The following is a 16312-nucleotide window of genomic DNA, read 5'->3' as shown; positions in this document are numbered from 1 at the left end:
GATATTCTGCCCCCCCCAAAAAGAGTTCACCCCCATTGACATGAGAGTCCAGCACCCATTCATTATGTGAACGGTCAAAAGTGTTCCCATTTAATCAGATAATACAATCGATCTCACTTCAGTTTCGAATCCAAAATTTCCTCCACTTGGTGCGGCTCACCAGCCCTCATCAGAGTTGGAGGGGCTGGTGGTCGTGGTCTCCACTTGTTCAGGACCGGGTCCCGCTTCAGCAGAATAATGAAATACAGGATGCACGTCTTTTAGAGATTTAGGTAATGCAAGAAAAGAGCAAGAGTCCAGTAGCACCTTAAAGGCTAACAAAATTTGTGGCAGGGGATGAGGGTTCTGAGGAAGTAAGTGCTGAGTCACGAAAGCTCATACTCTGCCACGTATTCAATAATGTTCAATGTCTCCAAATGCCACAGCTTGGGGCTCATGGAGAATATGTTGCTCACTGAGCCGTGCCTGGTGTGTGTGTACAGGAAGGATGAGTTAGAAGGGGATTTGGCCACTGTGTGAGACAGAGTGTTGGTCTGGATGGGCCATTGGCCTGATCCAACATGGCTTCTCTTATGTTCTTATGAGCTGGAAGAAGAATGGGGGAAGCCAGGGAGAAATGAGAGGGCGTAGCGAGGAGTGGGGAATGTGTGGGTGAGTTTGGGAGCAACTATGCCCCCTCTTCCTTCCCGCACAGGTTATAGGTGTGTGGATGGGTGGGCGAGAAGGGTGCCCATGTTGTGCAGAAGGACCAAAGGAAGTGGGAGGCCATAGCTTTAGAATGGGGTTAGACAGATTCATGGCTACCAGCCATGGTGATGAAGGGGAACCTCCACATTCAGAGGCAGCTAACCTCTGAATCCCGGTGCAACATCAGGGGAAGGCCTCGGCCTCTAGGCCCTGTTGTTGGACCTCCAGGGGAACTGGTTGGCCACTGTGTGAGACGGGATGCTGGACTAGATGGACCGCTGGTCTGATCCAGCAGGGCTCTTCTGGTGTTCTTATCAGGTGAGGGCCTCAGACTCTCTGCCCTGTTGTTGGCCCTCCAGGGGAACTGGTTGGCCACTGTGTGAGACAGGATGCTGGACTAGATGGACCACTGGTCTGATCCAGCAGGGCTTTTCTCATGTTCTCATCAGGCGAAGGCCTCGGACTGTCTGCCCTCTTGTTGGCCCTCCAGGGGAACTGGTTGGCCACTGTGTGAGATGGGATGCTGGACAAGATGGACCCTCACTGGTCTGATCAGCAGGGCCCTTGTTATGGAATTTGAAGAGGTTGGCAGAGGGGTGTTGTCTTGAATGGAGTCAAGGAAAGGAGTGGCCTGTCTGAAACCTCCCCTGGCCTACAGGGAGGGACCAGCAGCCGCCCCAGTGCTGTGTCTCTGTGTGATCGTTGTGCTAAGTAACTGCGACTTGCCCCCAAATCACCCTGGCTACTAGAGGGGGAAGAACAGCTCATATTGACATGAACCATTTGACCTGTATCGAGGACAACCTGTAAAAAGTAAAGTTTCTTCTTATTGCATCTATTATTGTCACATTTTTTTCTTGCCCTTACTCTGAAAAACTTGGATGACTGCGTCTGGTCTCTCTCCCTCCCTCTTTGTCCTCACAACAACCTTGCAAGGTCAGTTAGGCTGAGAGACAGCACCTGGCCCAAGGTCACTTTTTAGAAAGAGCTCTCTCAGCTCAGTTCTGAAAAGACCTCTCTCAGCCCCACCTACCTCACAGGGTGTCTGTTGTGGGGAGGGGAAGGGAAAGGGGTTTGTAAGCCATTCCGAGACTCCAAGTGAAGGGCGGGGTATAAATCCAATCTCTTCCTCCTCCTCCTCCCTCTTCTTCTTGAAGCTTTGTGGCCAAACATGGAGTTGAAACCAGGTTAATTAACTGAAATAACTTACCCCCCCCCCGGGTTTGTTTTCAGGCACTCTAATGATTTTGAAGTCTGCGTGCAGTAACAATCCCAGTTATATAGACAGGCTGATTTCGGTCTTCATGCGATCTCTGCAGAAGATGGTGCGGGAGCACTTAAACCAACAGTCACAAGCGGGGACAGCGGAAGCAAACACAGGTAACATCCGCCTCCACCAGTTGGCGTCCTGAGGTTGAGTTGCATGGGGAAGTCATTGTGTCCCTTCGTGGTAAGGGCTTAGACTTGCTTGACTATCACAGTTCCTCTCTCAGCCGGGCTTAAAACTGAGGGCTCTTGGTCCAGAGTCAAATGTTCATGGGCAAAGATGTTGCAGTGAAGAGTCTATAATGCTAAACCTGGGAGTGGAGAAAGGTGGAATCAGCTGCCTAGGGAGGTGGTGAGCTCCCCTTCACTGACAGCTTTCAAGAAGAGGCTAGATGAATATTTGTCAGGGATACTTTAGACTGGCCCTGCAGGGGGTTGGACTAGATGGTCTCTAGTATGACCCCTTCCAACTCTGTGATTCTATGGTTCTATGAAACCGGTCGTCTTCTAATCCACAGGTCCTCAATGTGGTGCCCATGGGTGCCTGGGTACCTGCTGACACCTTTCCTGGTGCCCACCGAGTGTTTTTAGGATGTGAATGGAAACACATGGGGCATTTGCCCAGCAGAGCTTCCAGTTGGCCACTAGAGATCTGATAGGCAATGAAGATTAAAAGGAATCCTGTTAAACAGAGCTGCCTGGAATGTTGAAGAGTTACCATCAGAGTGATGCATAATCTGGCTCCCTGACATTTTGTGGCTGGCTCCGCCTCCTTTGGCAGCCATTTTGTGTCTGCACCCGCCGCCCTGTGTCAGAATTCTAAAGGTGACTCAGGAATGTTGGAGACCCCCCCCCCCAATCCTAAAGGTAGAAGTAAATGTTAGCCTGGGCAAATAAAGTGGTTCTGAACCTTGGATTTTTTTAACAAGTTAATAATTGGACTCAAGCCCTTGCAGTGCCCTCAGATTCTTGCTTCACACTTCCTTTCCTCCCAAGCGTTTTTTCTCCCACATCCTGTTGAGCTCCCATCCTGGTTCAGAATTGCAGGCAAGGAAAGGGGACAGATTATGTATTCACTTCTTACAACTGCCATTCCCCTCTGCAATTCTCTCCTTCCCCCACCTCTCCAGCCCCTGCATTCCCAGTGCAAGGGACAACATGGAGTTGGGACTCCGGGGTTTCTTTTCTTTTTCATTTTTTATTTTATTTTAAAGCATTCAACCATTACAGAAAGATAAAACATATTATGATCAAATAGCATACATAATACATAAGAATAATTCTATGTAACTATTTAAGCATGAAATTTCAGCTCTGTATACTATCGAGAAGTAATTGTAAACTGCCCTTAAAAGGCTTTGTAATTGAGATAACTCCCAAAGAAGTATAAAGGTAAAGGTTCCCTTGCTCGAAAGCCAGTCGAGTCCGACTCTAGGGTTGCGGTGCTCATCTCCGTTTCAAAGCCGAAGAGCCAGCGCTGTCCGAAGACGTTTCCATGGTCATGGGGCCAGCATGACTTAAACACCAAGGCACACGGAACGCTGTTACCTTCCCACGGAAGTGATACCTGTTTATCTACTTGCAATTTCTTGCTTTCGAACTGCTAGGTTGGCAGGAGCTGGAACTAGAGACGGGAGCTCACTCCGTCATGAGGCACACTCGGGTCTCGAACTGCTGAACTGAAGTATACCCAAACAATAAAACAGTGTTAACAGAACTGACATTATCTAGAATCAGATCTACTCTATTAATTATAAAATTTGGTACCATTAACAACTGGAGGCCTTGTCTGTTGATATGAGTTGTTAGGTCTCCGGGGTTTCTTGTGTAAATGTCTAGTACCACATGTGGTAGAGGAGAAATCTGGGCAGAGGATGAATTGGGGGAAATAATGTAGGCTAGATTTGGGGGTTAATTGTGTTGGAAGTGTACTGTCCCTTGCTTCGTTGTTAACCTTCATGCTCATTGTTATGTCTTTCTCTAACTTTGGTGCATATACCCTTCGGGTTCAAGGCTTCACCTTCATAATTTCAGGACCGGACAGGCTAAAATACAAAATGGGAAATAAATAACTCAGTGTTGGTGGTTCTTCGTTTCTCAGCCAAGCCGCACCATTAGATTTGTCTCTCTGCATTCAGAAATTCTGAAATAAACAGGCATTGATTATGCCGTTTTGAGGCAGTGTTCTCGTAAGCTGTCCAACACGCACCGCATCTTTACTCTGAAGCTTTTATTTAAAAGGTTTTCCCTAAAGCTGTATGCATGGGGGGCGGGGGGCGGCTTTGTAGATTCACTTGAAAGAAGCCACCCTCAGTTGCTAGGGAAAAATCGACTGTTCTGTCTTGCCCTGGAGCGCTTTAGCCACCTGTGTGCTTACCTGCTCACACGCGGGATCCTGTTCTGATTCCTCCCACAGCCGGCACGAGCGAATTGGTCATGCTGAGCCTGGATCTGGTGAAAACCCGCCTGGCCGTGATGAGCATGGAGATGAGGAAGAACTTCATCCAAGCCATCCTGACATCTCTCATCGAGAAATCGAACGACGCCAAAATCCTCCGGGCGGTGGTGAGGATCGTGGAAGAGTGGGTGAAAAACAACTCCCCGACAGCTGCCAGCCAGGTATTTGCTGTAGTGAACGAGAGAGACGACCTGGTGCATATTTACGAGGGACCCAAACCGTGCAAGGCCTCCTAAGGAAAGCTTTCTGTGGGGTTTTTTTTGAGTGCCCCAATTAATTTCTGTAGCGATAATTTATTTATTTCAGTTGAAGAAGAAGAGTTGGATTTATACCCTGTCCTTCTCTGCAGCGATAATTTATAAGTGGTAAAAAGCACCAGATGCAAAGGAAAAGAAAGGGGGGGGGGTTGTCTATATAATATTTATTTGTTTAAAATATTCATTAGCCTCCTGTCTTCCTTGTGAAGCTTGAGGCGGCTTACAATATCAGTAAAACACATAAAATAGAGTTTATAAAAATACAAACCAAAATGTAAAATCACAATCTAGGATTGCTTGAATCAAATGCGGTCCTCGATAAAAACGTCTTCAGCTCCCTCCTAAAGATGGAAAGTGAGGGGGGTAAGGCGCCCCTCCGTGGGGCAGTTGTTGTGGGGCTGCGACTGAGAAGGCCCTGTCTTCCACTTGAGCCACCACACACACAAAAAATCAATTTCGGCCAGCAGAAAGACTCCCGCATATCAATTTCGGCAGTACCAGTGGATATGGGAGTCTTTTGGGCCAGCTGAATGTTAATTTCAGCCCCATTATATCCTATGGGCCATTGAAATCAATGGCGAAAACATAGGATATATTCTGGGGGCTGGAGGGGAGGGGGTTTGAGGGAGAGGCTCCAAACTCACAGGGTAGCTGCTGGAGCTACTCCCCAAGTTACCCACCAGGTTTCAAGAACATTGGATCACGGGGTCGAATTTTACGGGCCCCCAAACAGGTTGCCCCCATCCCCTCCATTGTTCTCTATGGTGGGGGAAAAGTAACTTTGGTGGCAATTCGGCAGCAAGCCAATTCAGAACAGAGAATCTGAATCAGCCTGCAGCAGCCCGAAAGGGCCATTTTTGGGGGTGTATTCGGTTCAGACGAACTGAATGCACATCCCTAATTATAGTATTTATGAATCACCCAACCAGGGCTCTGGGTGGTGTACAAAGGCCATAAAACAGAACAAGATAAAATAAGTTAAAACGTTAATAAAACATTTCAAATGTTCAGATCAGTGTTCCCTCTAAACTGAGTTAGTGTGAGCTAGCTCACAGTTTTTTAGCCTCCGGCGCACACATTTTTGTCTTCGCTCGGGAAGGATGGCTCCAGAGCAAACTAATTTCTGCAGTAGGCAAATTGCTCGCTCACAACTTCAATGCCAGTAGCTCACAAAGAAAGAATTTTTGCTCACAAGACTCCACAGCTTAGAGGGAGTGTCGGTTCAGAAATGCGAATAATTAACCAGTCCCAGCTCCAACTGCCGGCTACTTTGCGGACTGGGGGGAAGGGGGTGAGGGCGAGGCAGATGTAAACAGCAGAGAACAGAGAAGGGTGCCAGCCAAGATGGAACCGTGGCTGTCCTCCACCAGAAGCCTGGTTGAATTGCATCGGATCCCGCAGGTACTTGGCAGAGAGTTCCACCAGGTTGGGGCCAGGACCGAAAAGCCCCTGGCCCTGGTCAAGAACACCCGGATGTCTTTCGGGCCGGGGACCACCAGCAGACTGCTGTCTAAGGAGCATCTTTGGGAGGCAGAATGCAATATATCAGTTTTCACCCCTGGCTCTGCCCCTCTGCAGTGAACCCCTCCAATGAGATTGGTGGTAGGCAGGGCCCCAAGGACTCAGCGTGTGTTTGTGTGCGTGGAAGAGAAACACGTCTTGCTCCAACCCGCTGTATTTTCTGTGTGCTAATATGAAAGAATGCACATACGTGTACGTGAGGGGCCCCAGCCAGGAGCTCCAGGATTCACAGCAATCCCAAGGAAATGATACGCAAGATATAAGTTTGCTTACAAGGAGATTTTTAATAAAACATCAAAATGTACAGAAAATGCAGGCCATCCACTGGGCCTCGAGCACGCACACATACAGCGGAGCCTGCCAGAATCCAAGACCATGTGCATAGCTAAAACTAGGCATCATATATCCCAAAATCTGGCTGTTGTTGTTCAGTCACACAGTCGAGTCCAACTCTTCGTGACCCCATGGACCACATTGCGCCAGGCCCTCGTCCTCCGCTATCCTCCAGAGTGTGCTCAATTTCATGTTCTTTGCATCGGTAACACTGTCTAACCATCTCATACTTTGCCGTCCCCTTCTTCTTTGACCTTCAGTCTTTCCCAGCATCAGAGTCTTCTCCAGTGAGTGCTCCGTTCTCCTTTGGTGGCCAAAGTATTTGAGCTTCGGCTTCAGTATCTGGCCTTCCAGGGAACAGTCAGGGTTGATTTCTGTTAGGATTGGCTGATTTGATCTCCTTGCAGTCCAAGGGACTCTCAAGAGTCTCCTCCAGCACCATAATTCAAAAGCATCTATTCTTCGGTCAAGTAATCCTTAATTACACTATCCCAGACTTTAGGCTGAGCCAGGTCGTCTTGCACCTGGCTTCCAGTGCGGGGAAGAAACAGCCCAGGCTTTGATGATAAGGACTGCTAACAAGCGTGAGAGAGAGGAAAGTTCTCTTGGGAGCTGACGAACCCCGTCCTCTCAGAGTAGTCAAGGCAGCTAAGCCCCAGCATGTAACAAAGATGGCGTCACCCAGGCCATACAGTGTACATACACGTACGCAGGGGTTTTTTCAATTTATTTCTACAGTCCTTAGACCAGTCATACAGAAAGAAGTACACCTTTACAATATTCTAAGATTTTAAGACACATCAGTGACACGTACGCAGTGTTCTCCACAAAAACCAACAGAGAATAAAACTATTCAGATTGGAATCCCACCTCTGCCACCAGTCGTTATGGAAGGAAAGGGGGGAACAGTGTCTTTCCTTGCTGGGAAACTCCCGTAGACCAAGGGTTCCCTGGAAAGCATACTGGTAACCAGCCACCACTGCCCAGGGGCCTCCTGAGAACATCTAGACTGACCCACTGAGAAAGTATCCTTCTAGCGTAGTACTGAAGCAGTAACAAAGTGACATGATAGAAACTAGGATGGCCAGATTCCCCCTGGCCACCGTCGGGGAAGGGGGGGCCAGATCCAGGTTGGGAAACTCCTGGAGTTCTGAGAAGGGAGCTTGGGGAGGACAGGGACCTCACTGGGGTACAGTGTCCATAGACTCCACCCACCAAAGCATCCATTTTCTCCACGGGAACTAATCTGTGTCATCTGGAGATGTAATTCCAGGGGATCCCCGGGTCCCACCCGGAGGCTGGCATCTCTAGTAGAAACCCTTATGACCAACTATTTAGTGCCCAGTGTTCCCTCTAAGCTGAGTTAGTGTGAGCCAGCTCACAGTTTTTTAGCCTCCAGCGCACGCATTTTTGTCTCCGCTCAGGAAGGATGTGGCTCCAGAGCAAACTAATTGATGCAGCAGCCAAATCGCTCGCTCACAACTTTAATGCCAGTAGCTCACAAAGGGGAATTTTTGTTCACGAGACTTCACAGCTTAGAGGGAGCGTTGCCAGTGCCTGCAGGTTAACACGATCGGACCTAAGCCAGCCCCCCCCCCAAGAGTAACAAGCTGACTTAGCCAATCCCATGCAAAGCCCCATTGATGTCAGAGGCCACTGTTGCCAATCAGAAATGTATGAGATATAGACCCTTCCCCCTCAGCCACCAAGCGATTGTTCTGAACTTTCATGGCAAATAAGTCGCCCGTCCCAAACTGGATTCTCCTTTGTCCAAGATGGTCCAATATGTAATGGAAATGAATGGGTTGTTCTAACATACGCCTCAGGTATCCAAAGATCTCAGATGCTCTAGGTGGCGCCGTTGGGCCCTAGTAAGGTTTTAGGGTTTCTGTCCCGGCGCACGTCTTCTAAAGTGATTTTGCAAGCCATTTTTGAGATTATTCGGTGCCGGTGAACATCACTTGCTAGGTTTCTCAAAACGTACGCTTTGTTTCAAATTTTGCATTGTACTTCCACGTTTGTGGGCAACAATGGTTATGCTGATATATCGATGTATTCGTAGTGAAAGGTCGAACATTATGCTTGCCTGATAATTCATCTACAGCTGCATGTCAGGGCTGTGTGTAGACACGTGAATGTATATGTGAATTCGACTTTTGCTTGTACATATTTGGATGTGAGCTGCCAAGCAACCAGATGGGCAAGCTAATTTATGTTCTCCCTTCCCCCTCTTCTTTTCAGACGCCCACCCTCCGAGAGAAGTCCATTTTGTTGGTAAAAATGATGACCTACATTGAAAAACGTTTTCCAGAGGACCTTGAATTAAATGCCCAGTTCTTAGACCTTGTTAACTACGTCTATAGGTAATTATGGCAATTAATCACCTTTTTTCCCCAGCTTACTCGTTCATAATTTTGTGCCACTCTTGACCTTAATAATATGCCATCCATCTTTTAAAGCTAATTTAGATTTTGGGAAGGTGGTGTGTGTGTGAGAAATAACAGTCCATTTTTCTCTCCCAAGGTTTCTTTGAACATATCTGCTTGTCGGTGCCTCCAGATATTGCATCTGTACCGCCAAGGGGGTGGGGGGGGGAGAAACGCTTGCTGTGATACCTGCAACATTGCCTCGCATTTTTATATATACTAATACCTGACAAAAATACGCTGTGTGTGCTATAAATAGTAATTGATTATAGTTGTTCGGAATTTTAATTTCATTTCATAACAGTTAGCTAAATTGAGTTCTTGTCATTAGCATAATTTTGTCTTTACCCCCCTCCCCCAAATGCATTGCTTTTAAACGCTTAATTGCTGTTCTAACAAAAAAAAATGTCACCCGTCAAATTATCGGCTCAGCTGAATTTTTACGCTGCGTGAAGCGCATTGCTGTTTGAGCAGTCCGTACCTGTTAAGGTTGGGAAGTGCCAGTTGAGGCTGGAAACGATTCCCATCACTCCTGGTCCACCTCTGTTTCTCCTCCACCTCAGTGTTCTTCCGCCTTGTCCCGGGTTGCTTTGTTGATTAGGTTAATAGTATTGCTTTGGTGCAGACATAATGGGCAAACCCAGGTTTGAGCCCCGTCTCTGCTGCGGAAGCTGGCTGGGGTGACCTTGGGCCGGTCGGACACTCTCAGCGTAAACTACCTCGCAGGGCTGCTATGAGGGTAAATGTGAAGGAGAGGAGAACGTTGCCAGCCACTTTGGGTCCCCACTGGGGAGAGACGCGAAGCTAAAATAAAGTCCGGGAGCACCTAAGAGACCAAAAAGATTTTCAGAGTACAAACTTCCAAGTCTCAAAGTTTCCCTTGTGACGAAAAGTGGAGTGTGTTTAAGCGTTTGCATTATCCGATAGTTGCCGAGTATAGCTGTGTTGGTCTGTGGTAGAAGAGATGGATCTGAGTCCGGTAGGACCTTAGAGACCAACAAGGTTTTCGGGGTATAAACTTCCAAGAATCAAAGCTTGCAGTGTCACGTATCCCTCTGCAGATCACACCTAATCCAATCACTCCTGCTATTGTCATCCACCTGCTAATGCCATTCGGCATCTGAAATCACCCCACTCTCCAAGACATCAGGACAGATGGACTCACATTCCAGCTCAGTGCTCCCTCTAAGCTGAGTTAGTGTGTGCTAGCTCACAGTTTTTTAGCCTCTGGCTCACACATTTTTGTCTCAGCTCAGGAAGGATGGCTCCAGAGCAAACTGATTTCTGCAGTAGCCAAACCGCTCGCTCACAACTTTCATGCCTGTAACTCAGAAGAGTAGAATTTTTTGCTCACAATACTCCACAGCTTAGAGGGAGCGTTGTTCCAGCTGTATCTGAAGAAGTGAGCCGTGACTCACGAATGCTCTTCCCCTTCCACAAATTTTGTTAGTCTTTGAGGTGCTACCAGACTATGGCTTTTTCACATTTACCCCCTATTTTGACATATCTATTACTCTGCTGTCCTTCCCCCCCTTAATTAAAGCAAAACAACTGTTGACCTTATAACCTTAGCTTGTTATTTAGTTTGGACTTTGAATATCTTAAAGCATCTGCATCGTGTTACATGTTAATTTGCTGTTCAGCCTCTGTCTACAAGTCTGAACTCTAGCTTCCTTTCCAATGTGTTTGAAAAAGTGTGCGTGCACACGAAAGCTCATACCTGCAATAAACCTGTGTTGGTCTTAACGGTGCCATTCTGGACTCTCAATTTGTTCTGCTGCTTCAGACCAACACGACTGACCACCAGTTTGGTGTGGTGGTTAAGTGCGCGGACTCTAATCTGGGAGAACCGGGTTTGATTCCCCACTCCTCCACTCGAAGGTGCTGGATGGCCTTGGGCAAGCCATAGTTTTGTCAGAGCTGTTCTCCCAAGACCAGTTCCCTCAGAGCTTTCTCGGCCCCACCTACCTCACAGGGTGTCTGTTGTGAAGAGGGGAAGGGAAAGGAGGTTGTAAGCCGCTCTGAGACTCCTTTGGGTAGTGAAGGGCGGGGTATAAATCCAATCTCCTCCTCCTCCTCTTCTTCTTCTTCTTCTTCTTCGTCGTCTTCTTCTGCTAGAGGCAGACTAACATGGCTGACTATCTTGATCTAAATGAAGCTATTTAATACAAAATGATAAAGCCTTGGGCATTAGCAGAAAGTTTGTTCTAGGCAGGTTCCCCCCCCCGATGAGTAGAAATCTTGTCCGTGGCCTGAGTTAGATGCCCTGAGTGACCAGAGGGAGATGGGGGCGAGCCCACATTCTCTGCCCCAGCTGGGTAAGGTTGATTGCTTTCTCATCTCTAGGCCCGGCAGAAGGCCAAATATCTTGGTGGACTCTTGTCCCCATGCTGTGCAACCGATTCTGTCCAAGCTCAGCCCCGATACTCACTGGATCACTCTTCCCATCTCTGTTGTGAGGAAAGAGGTCTCTCTTGGCCTGGATCATATGGGGGCCTAATCCTTCTTTTTTTTAAGATTATTTTTCCTTTCCTCGAAAGGGACGAAAGCCTCTCCGGGAGCGAGCTGACGGCCAAGCTGGAGCCGGCGTTCCTTTCAGGACTCCGCTGCGCCCAGCCGCTCATCCGAGCCAAGTTCTTTGAGGTCTTCGACAACTCGATGAAGCGCCGTGTCTACGAGCGCCTACTCTACATCACCTGCTCTCAGAACTGGGAGGCCATGGGCAACCACTTCTGGATCAAGCAGTGCATCGAGGTAGGGAGGCGGGTGATCGGATGCCGCATCGCTTTTTAAAAAGGAAATCAGGGCTGGTTTGCACAGAGCCCCTTGTCTGGTTTGTGCTTTGGAGTCTCACTGAGGTCTGGAGCTCTAAAAACGGAAAGCAGTTCACTTGGCTGGACCTTGCAGATTCATTCTGTGGGTGGCTACACTTTTCTCTGGCACAAAGGAGCCCTCCCACTCACGCAAGGCACCCTTCGAGCCCCATATGTCTGCAACTGCAATAAGACAAAAAAAATGCAGTCATCGTCTCTAGAGAAGCCAGGCTGGTGTTTCAGGGGCATTCGTTTTCACAGTCCTGTTTCATCCCATGCATGAAGTGAAGCAGAGATGCTTTGCGTACATTGGAGCGAATGTCTGAAATACAGGCACCGTCCCTTGCAAGGTTGACGCACACCCTAAGAATAGAGACCGGTGAACATGGATGAGCACTTTCTAGCTGGCATGGACGTTCGCTAATGTAACTTCATCATCTGGGACTTTAACTCAGTGGCATTTCCAACGCTGTTACGACTGTTGCCTGTGCCCACGTTCGCTGTAACATATTCATCTTCCTTGATGGTTGAATCTTGGTAATGAGATGCAAACCTGAAGCTTAACAGGGAATAGGGAACATCTCTTGATTAAAGTTACAATAATGTGAATGCAGCATATAACCTAGACCATTGTTGAGTGGGTAAATAAAAAATTAAAGGTAAAGGTTCCCTTGCTCGAAAGCCAGTCGAATCCGACTCTAAGGTTGCGGTGCTCATCTCCATTTCAAAGCCGAAGAGCCAGCGCTGTCCGAAGACATTTCCGTGGTCATGTGGCCGGCATGACTAAACACCAAGGCACATGGAATGCTGTTACCTTCCCACTGAAGTAGTACCTATTTATCTACTTGCAATTTCTTGCTTTCGAACTGCTAGGTTGGCAGGGCTGGAACTAGAGACAGGAGCTCACTCCGTCATGCAGCACACTCAGGTCTCGAACTGCTGAACTACCAACCTTCCACAGCCTGCAGTTCAGTGTCTTAACCACTTGAGCCACCGGAGCTTTAACCAACTGGGAAGCATTTCCTTTCGTGTAGCAAGTTACCACCTAGCCCTTCAAAACTTTGGTATTCAAAACCCCTGCTGACCGAAGGGGGGGAGGGGGAGACAACCGAGCCACATCTGTCAAAGACTCCCAAGTGCTGAATCATTCATTGTCTCTGACATTTATAAAAAATAGAATACAGTGACATTTTAGGTCCTGGATACAAATCCACTCTAGATATTTTTTTTATTCTCACTGCAGGAGTGGGTATTGATGTAGTGGGCTGTTTGTTGTCTGGATGTATTGTTCAGTAGAATTTGCCATGTGGATCCTGTCCGTGATGTAGGAAGTCCACAGCCCGCATCCACGTTAGAACCTTACATTCACAGGCAGCTAACCTCTGAATCCCAGTGCCAGGAGGCAACTTTGAGAAAGGCCTCAGCCTCTGTGTCCTATTGCTGGCTCTCCAAAGGAGAGCCATTGTGTGAAACAGGATGCTGGACTAGATGGACCACTGGTTTGATCTAAAAGGGCTCTTCTGATTTTCTTATGAAGGTCTTGGCCTCAATGCCCTATTGTGGGCTTTCCAGGGTAACTGGTTGTCCTCAGTGTGTGATGCGTCGCTGGACTAGATGGACCACTGCTCTGATCCAGCAGGGCACTTCTTCTTATTTATTTATTTATAATCAAATTTATACCCCGCCATCCCCGCAAAGCAGGCTCAGGGCGGCTTCCAACAATACAACAATACAAGATAAAAGCATAAATGGTACAGAATTAAAACACTACAATTGTTGTTATTAGGGGTCTTTTTCGGGTTCGGGTATATTGAACCCCCAAAATATCAGTATCTTCCGATATTCCCAAATCCCAATATTGGTATAGTATTCAAATTTGGGAAATAATTGCGAAACAAAAAAAATTTTTTTGGCTCCACTATACCCTATGGGGGACCATTATAATCAATGGTCCCCATAGGGTATAATGGAGAATCAATCTGGGGGGTATCTGGGGCTCTGGAGGGCTGTTTTTTGAGGTAGAGGCACCAGATTTGCAGCATAGCTGCTGGTGCCCCCCCCCAAGTCTCAAAACGAGTGGACCGAGGGCGGGTCTAATTCTGTGGGCCCCCAAAGAAGGTGCCCTCGTCCTCCATTGAAACCAATTGAGGGAAAAAGGCATTTAAAAATATTGCAGTCCCGTTAAATGCCTTCTCCCAAGCCATGCAACTAGAAGATCCTGCTTTCAAATCCTGTTTCTGGAGGGGTGGAAGGATTGAAAAGGGAATCTGTTTGTAGTGGTTAAGTGCGCGGACTCTAATCTGGGAGAACTGGGTTTGATTCCCCACTCCTCCACTTGCAGCTGCTGGATGACCTTGGGCAAGCCATACTTCTGACAGAGCTGTTCTCTGAAGGACAGTTCTGGAAAGAGCTCTCTCAGCCCCACCTACCTCACAGGGTGTCTGTTGTGGGGAGGGGAAGGAAAAGGAGTTTGTGAGCCGCTCTAAGACTCCGAGTGAAGGGCGGGGTAGAAATTCAATCTCCTCCTCCTCCTCCTCTTCCTCTTCTCTGGTCTTAACCCTGGTTGGAGAGACCTATAATTTTTCACTGAGCTGAACAGGACATCAGTACAGCAGTTAAATCACGGCGCAGAAATTCCTTAAACATCTCAGTATGAGGAGCAAGTAGTTTTAAGTTTCTTCTTCTTTCTTTTCTTTTTAAAAACCCTTTAGCTCTTACTGGCCGTGTGCGAAAGGAACACCCCGATTGGGACGAGCTGTCAAGGCGCCATGCTCCCGTCCATCACCAACGTCATCAACCTGGCCGACAGTCACGACCGGGCAGCCTTCGCCATGGTGACCCACGTCAAGCAGGAGCCCCGCGAAAGAGAAAACAGCGAATCAAAAGAAGAGGTAACTCCTCATTTCCTGTATTCGCAATCATCCTGTCCCCATCTGGTGTAGTAGTTAAGTGCATGGACTCTAATCTGGGAGAACTGGGTTTGATTCCCCACTCCTGCACTTGCAGCTGCTGGGTGACCTTGGGCAAGCCATAGTCCTGGCACAGCTGTTCTTGAAAAAGAGCAGTTTCTGTCAAGAGCTCTCTCAGCCCCACCCACCTCACAGGGTGTCTGTTGTGGGGGGTAGGGGTGTGCAAAAAAAAAATCAGTAAAATTCGGATTCAGATTTATTGAACTCGAATTTTTTCGGGATTCCCAAAAAACCCCGAATACCTATACCGGTAAAGCATAGATATCCGAAAATTTCAGAATTTTCGAAAAATTCGGGTCCATTATATCCAATGCGGCCATTGAAGTCAATGACAAAAATCCTCTGGAAAGTTTACAGGGGGCTGGGGGGGAGGGGGTTTGAGGTAGAGGCTCCAAATTTGGACCGTGGCTGCTCCAGTCTCTCCCCAAAAGACCCCCAAAGTTTTGAGAAGATTGGACCAGGGGGTCCAATTCCAGGGGCATCCAAAGAGGATTCCCCCAGTTCTCCATTGTTTCCTATGGGAAATTGGGGGTGGGGAAAAGGCAGGCAGATCTCCCTGTAAGAGACTAAGTGAGGTGTGGTGTTTGCCAGGCCCAGCAGCAGAACGAGAGCAATTCTGCCCCCCCACAACCTGTGCCAATGTGCCAGTCAGTGCCCAAAACCCCAAAACCAACAGGACTGTTCAAACCAGAGAATCTCTGCAGCAGCAGCCTACATAGACTGAGGGAGCATGTTTGCATTACCACTAGCCAGTCCCAGTAACAGAACCAGAGCAGTCTGCCCCCCCACAACCTTTGCCAATGTGCCAGTCAGTGCCCAAAACCAACAGAACTTAGTTCAAACCAGAGAATCTCTGCAGCAGTAGCCTACATAGACTGAGGGAGCATGTTTGCATTGCCACTAGCCAGTCCCAGCAGCAGAACCACAGCAATCTCCCCCCCCCCAACCTGTGCCAGTCACTGCCCAAACTCAACTGGACTCGTGTCAAACCAGAGGATTTCTATAGCATGTAAATGGAGGGGTTGGGGCAGGCAGGACCTGTGCAAGTGAGCAATCAGCTAGGGGTGTGCGATTCCCCACTCAGCACATTAACAGAGGCAAAGAGAGGCCAGAGGAACCCGAATGGGCTCAAATCAAAGTTGTTGCCAACTCTCCAGGGGGCACCCAAAGATTAAGATACCCAGTTTCCTGGGTTGGGGAATCATCCAGAGGGGTCTCACTGTCCCTCTAGGAAGGCGGTGTGAATCCAGTGAGTAGTGGCAGCAACTAAAGAAGGAAAATAGCCCCACCCCCACCGGACAGGGGCAGGCAAAAACATCCTGAGCCACAGAACAGCTGGCTGCTCAGTCTCCCAGGGTTGAAGGTGGGTCCCCGTTCCCTACAATGCAGGAAATTCACACAACTACCTCTCCCCCACACCCCCAGAGGCCTCTCCTCCATGCCCAGAAGGCGGCTACTTGCCTAGGCTGGTTTGAAAATCCAAAGGTGCCCAGAGGCTGAAAAAGATTTGGGAGTTGGACCCCTGTTCAGGGGCCAGCAGCAGAACCAGTGCACAGTGGCCCCCACAACCTGTGCCAACCAG

General features: G+C 48.3%; 1 protein-coding gene across 1 annotated transcript in view; it reads left to right on the top strand.

Moving 5' to 3' along the window:
* TRRAP (transformation/transcription domain-associated protein) overlaps nt 1-16312 on the top strand; it is a 241741-nt gene that overhangs the window by 115250 nt on the left and 110179 nt on the right. Inside the window, exons 48-52 of the mRNA XM_015418766.1 lie at nt 1921-2067; nt 4370-4572; nt 8764-8885; nt 11489-11702; nt 14473-14652. Coding sequence (XP_015274252.1) covers nt 1921-2067; nt 4370-4572; nt 8764-8885; nt 11489-11702; nt 14473-14652 — 866 coding nt within the window. The remainder of the gene's footprint in view (nt 1-1920; nt 2068-4369; nt 4573-8763; nt 8886-11488; nt 11703-14472; nt 14653-16312) is intronic.

The sequence above is a fragment of the Gekko japonicus genome, unplaced genomic scaffold (genome assembly GCF_001447785.1).
Source record: "Gekko japonicus isolate JY-2015 unplaced genomic scaffold, Gekko_japonicus_V1.1 scaffold982, whole genome shotgun sequence".
In the NCBI taxonomy this organism is placed as follows: domain Eukaryota; kingdom Metazoa; phylum Chordata; class Lepidosauria; order Squamata; family Gekkonidae; genus Gekko; species Gekko japonicus.
Note: the sequence above shows the minus strand (reverse complement) of the source record. Positions and strands in the feature narration are given on the sequence as shown.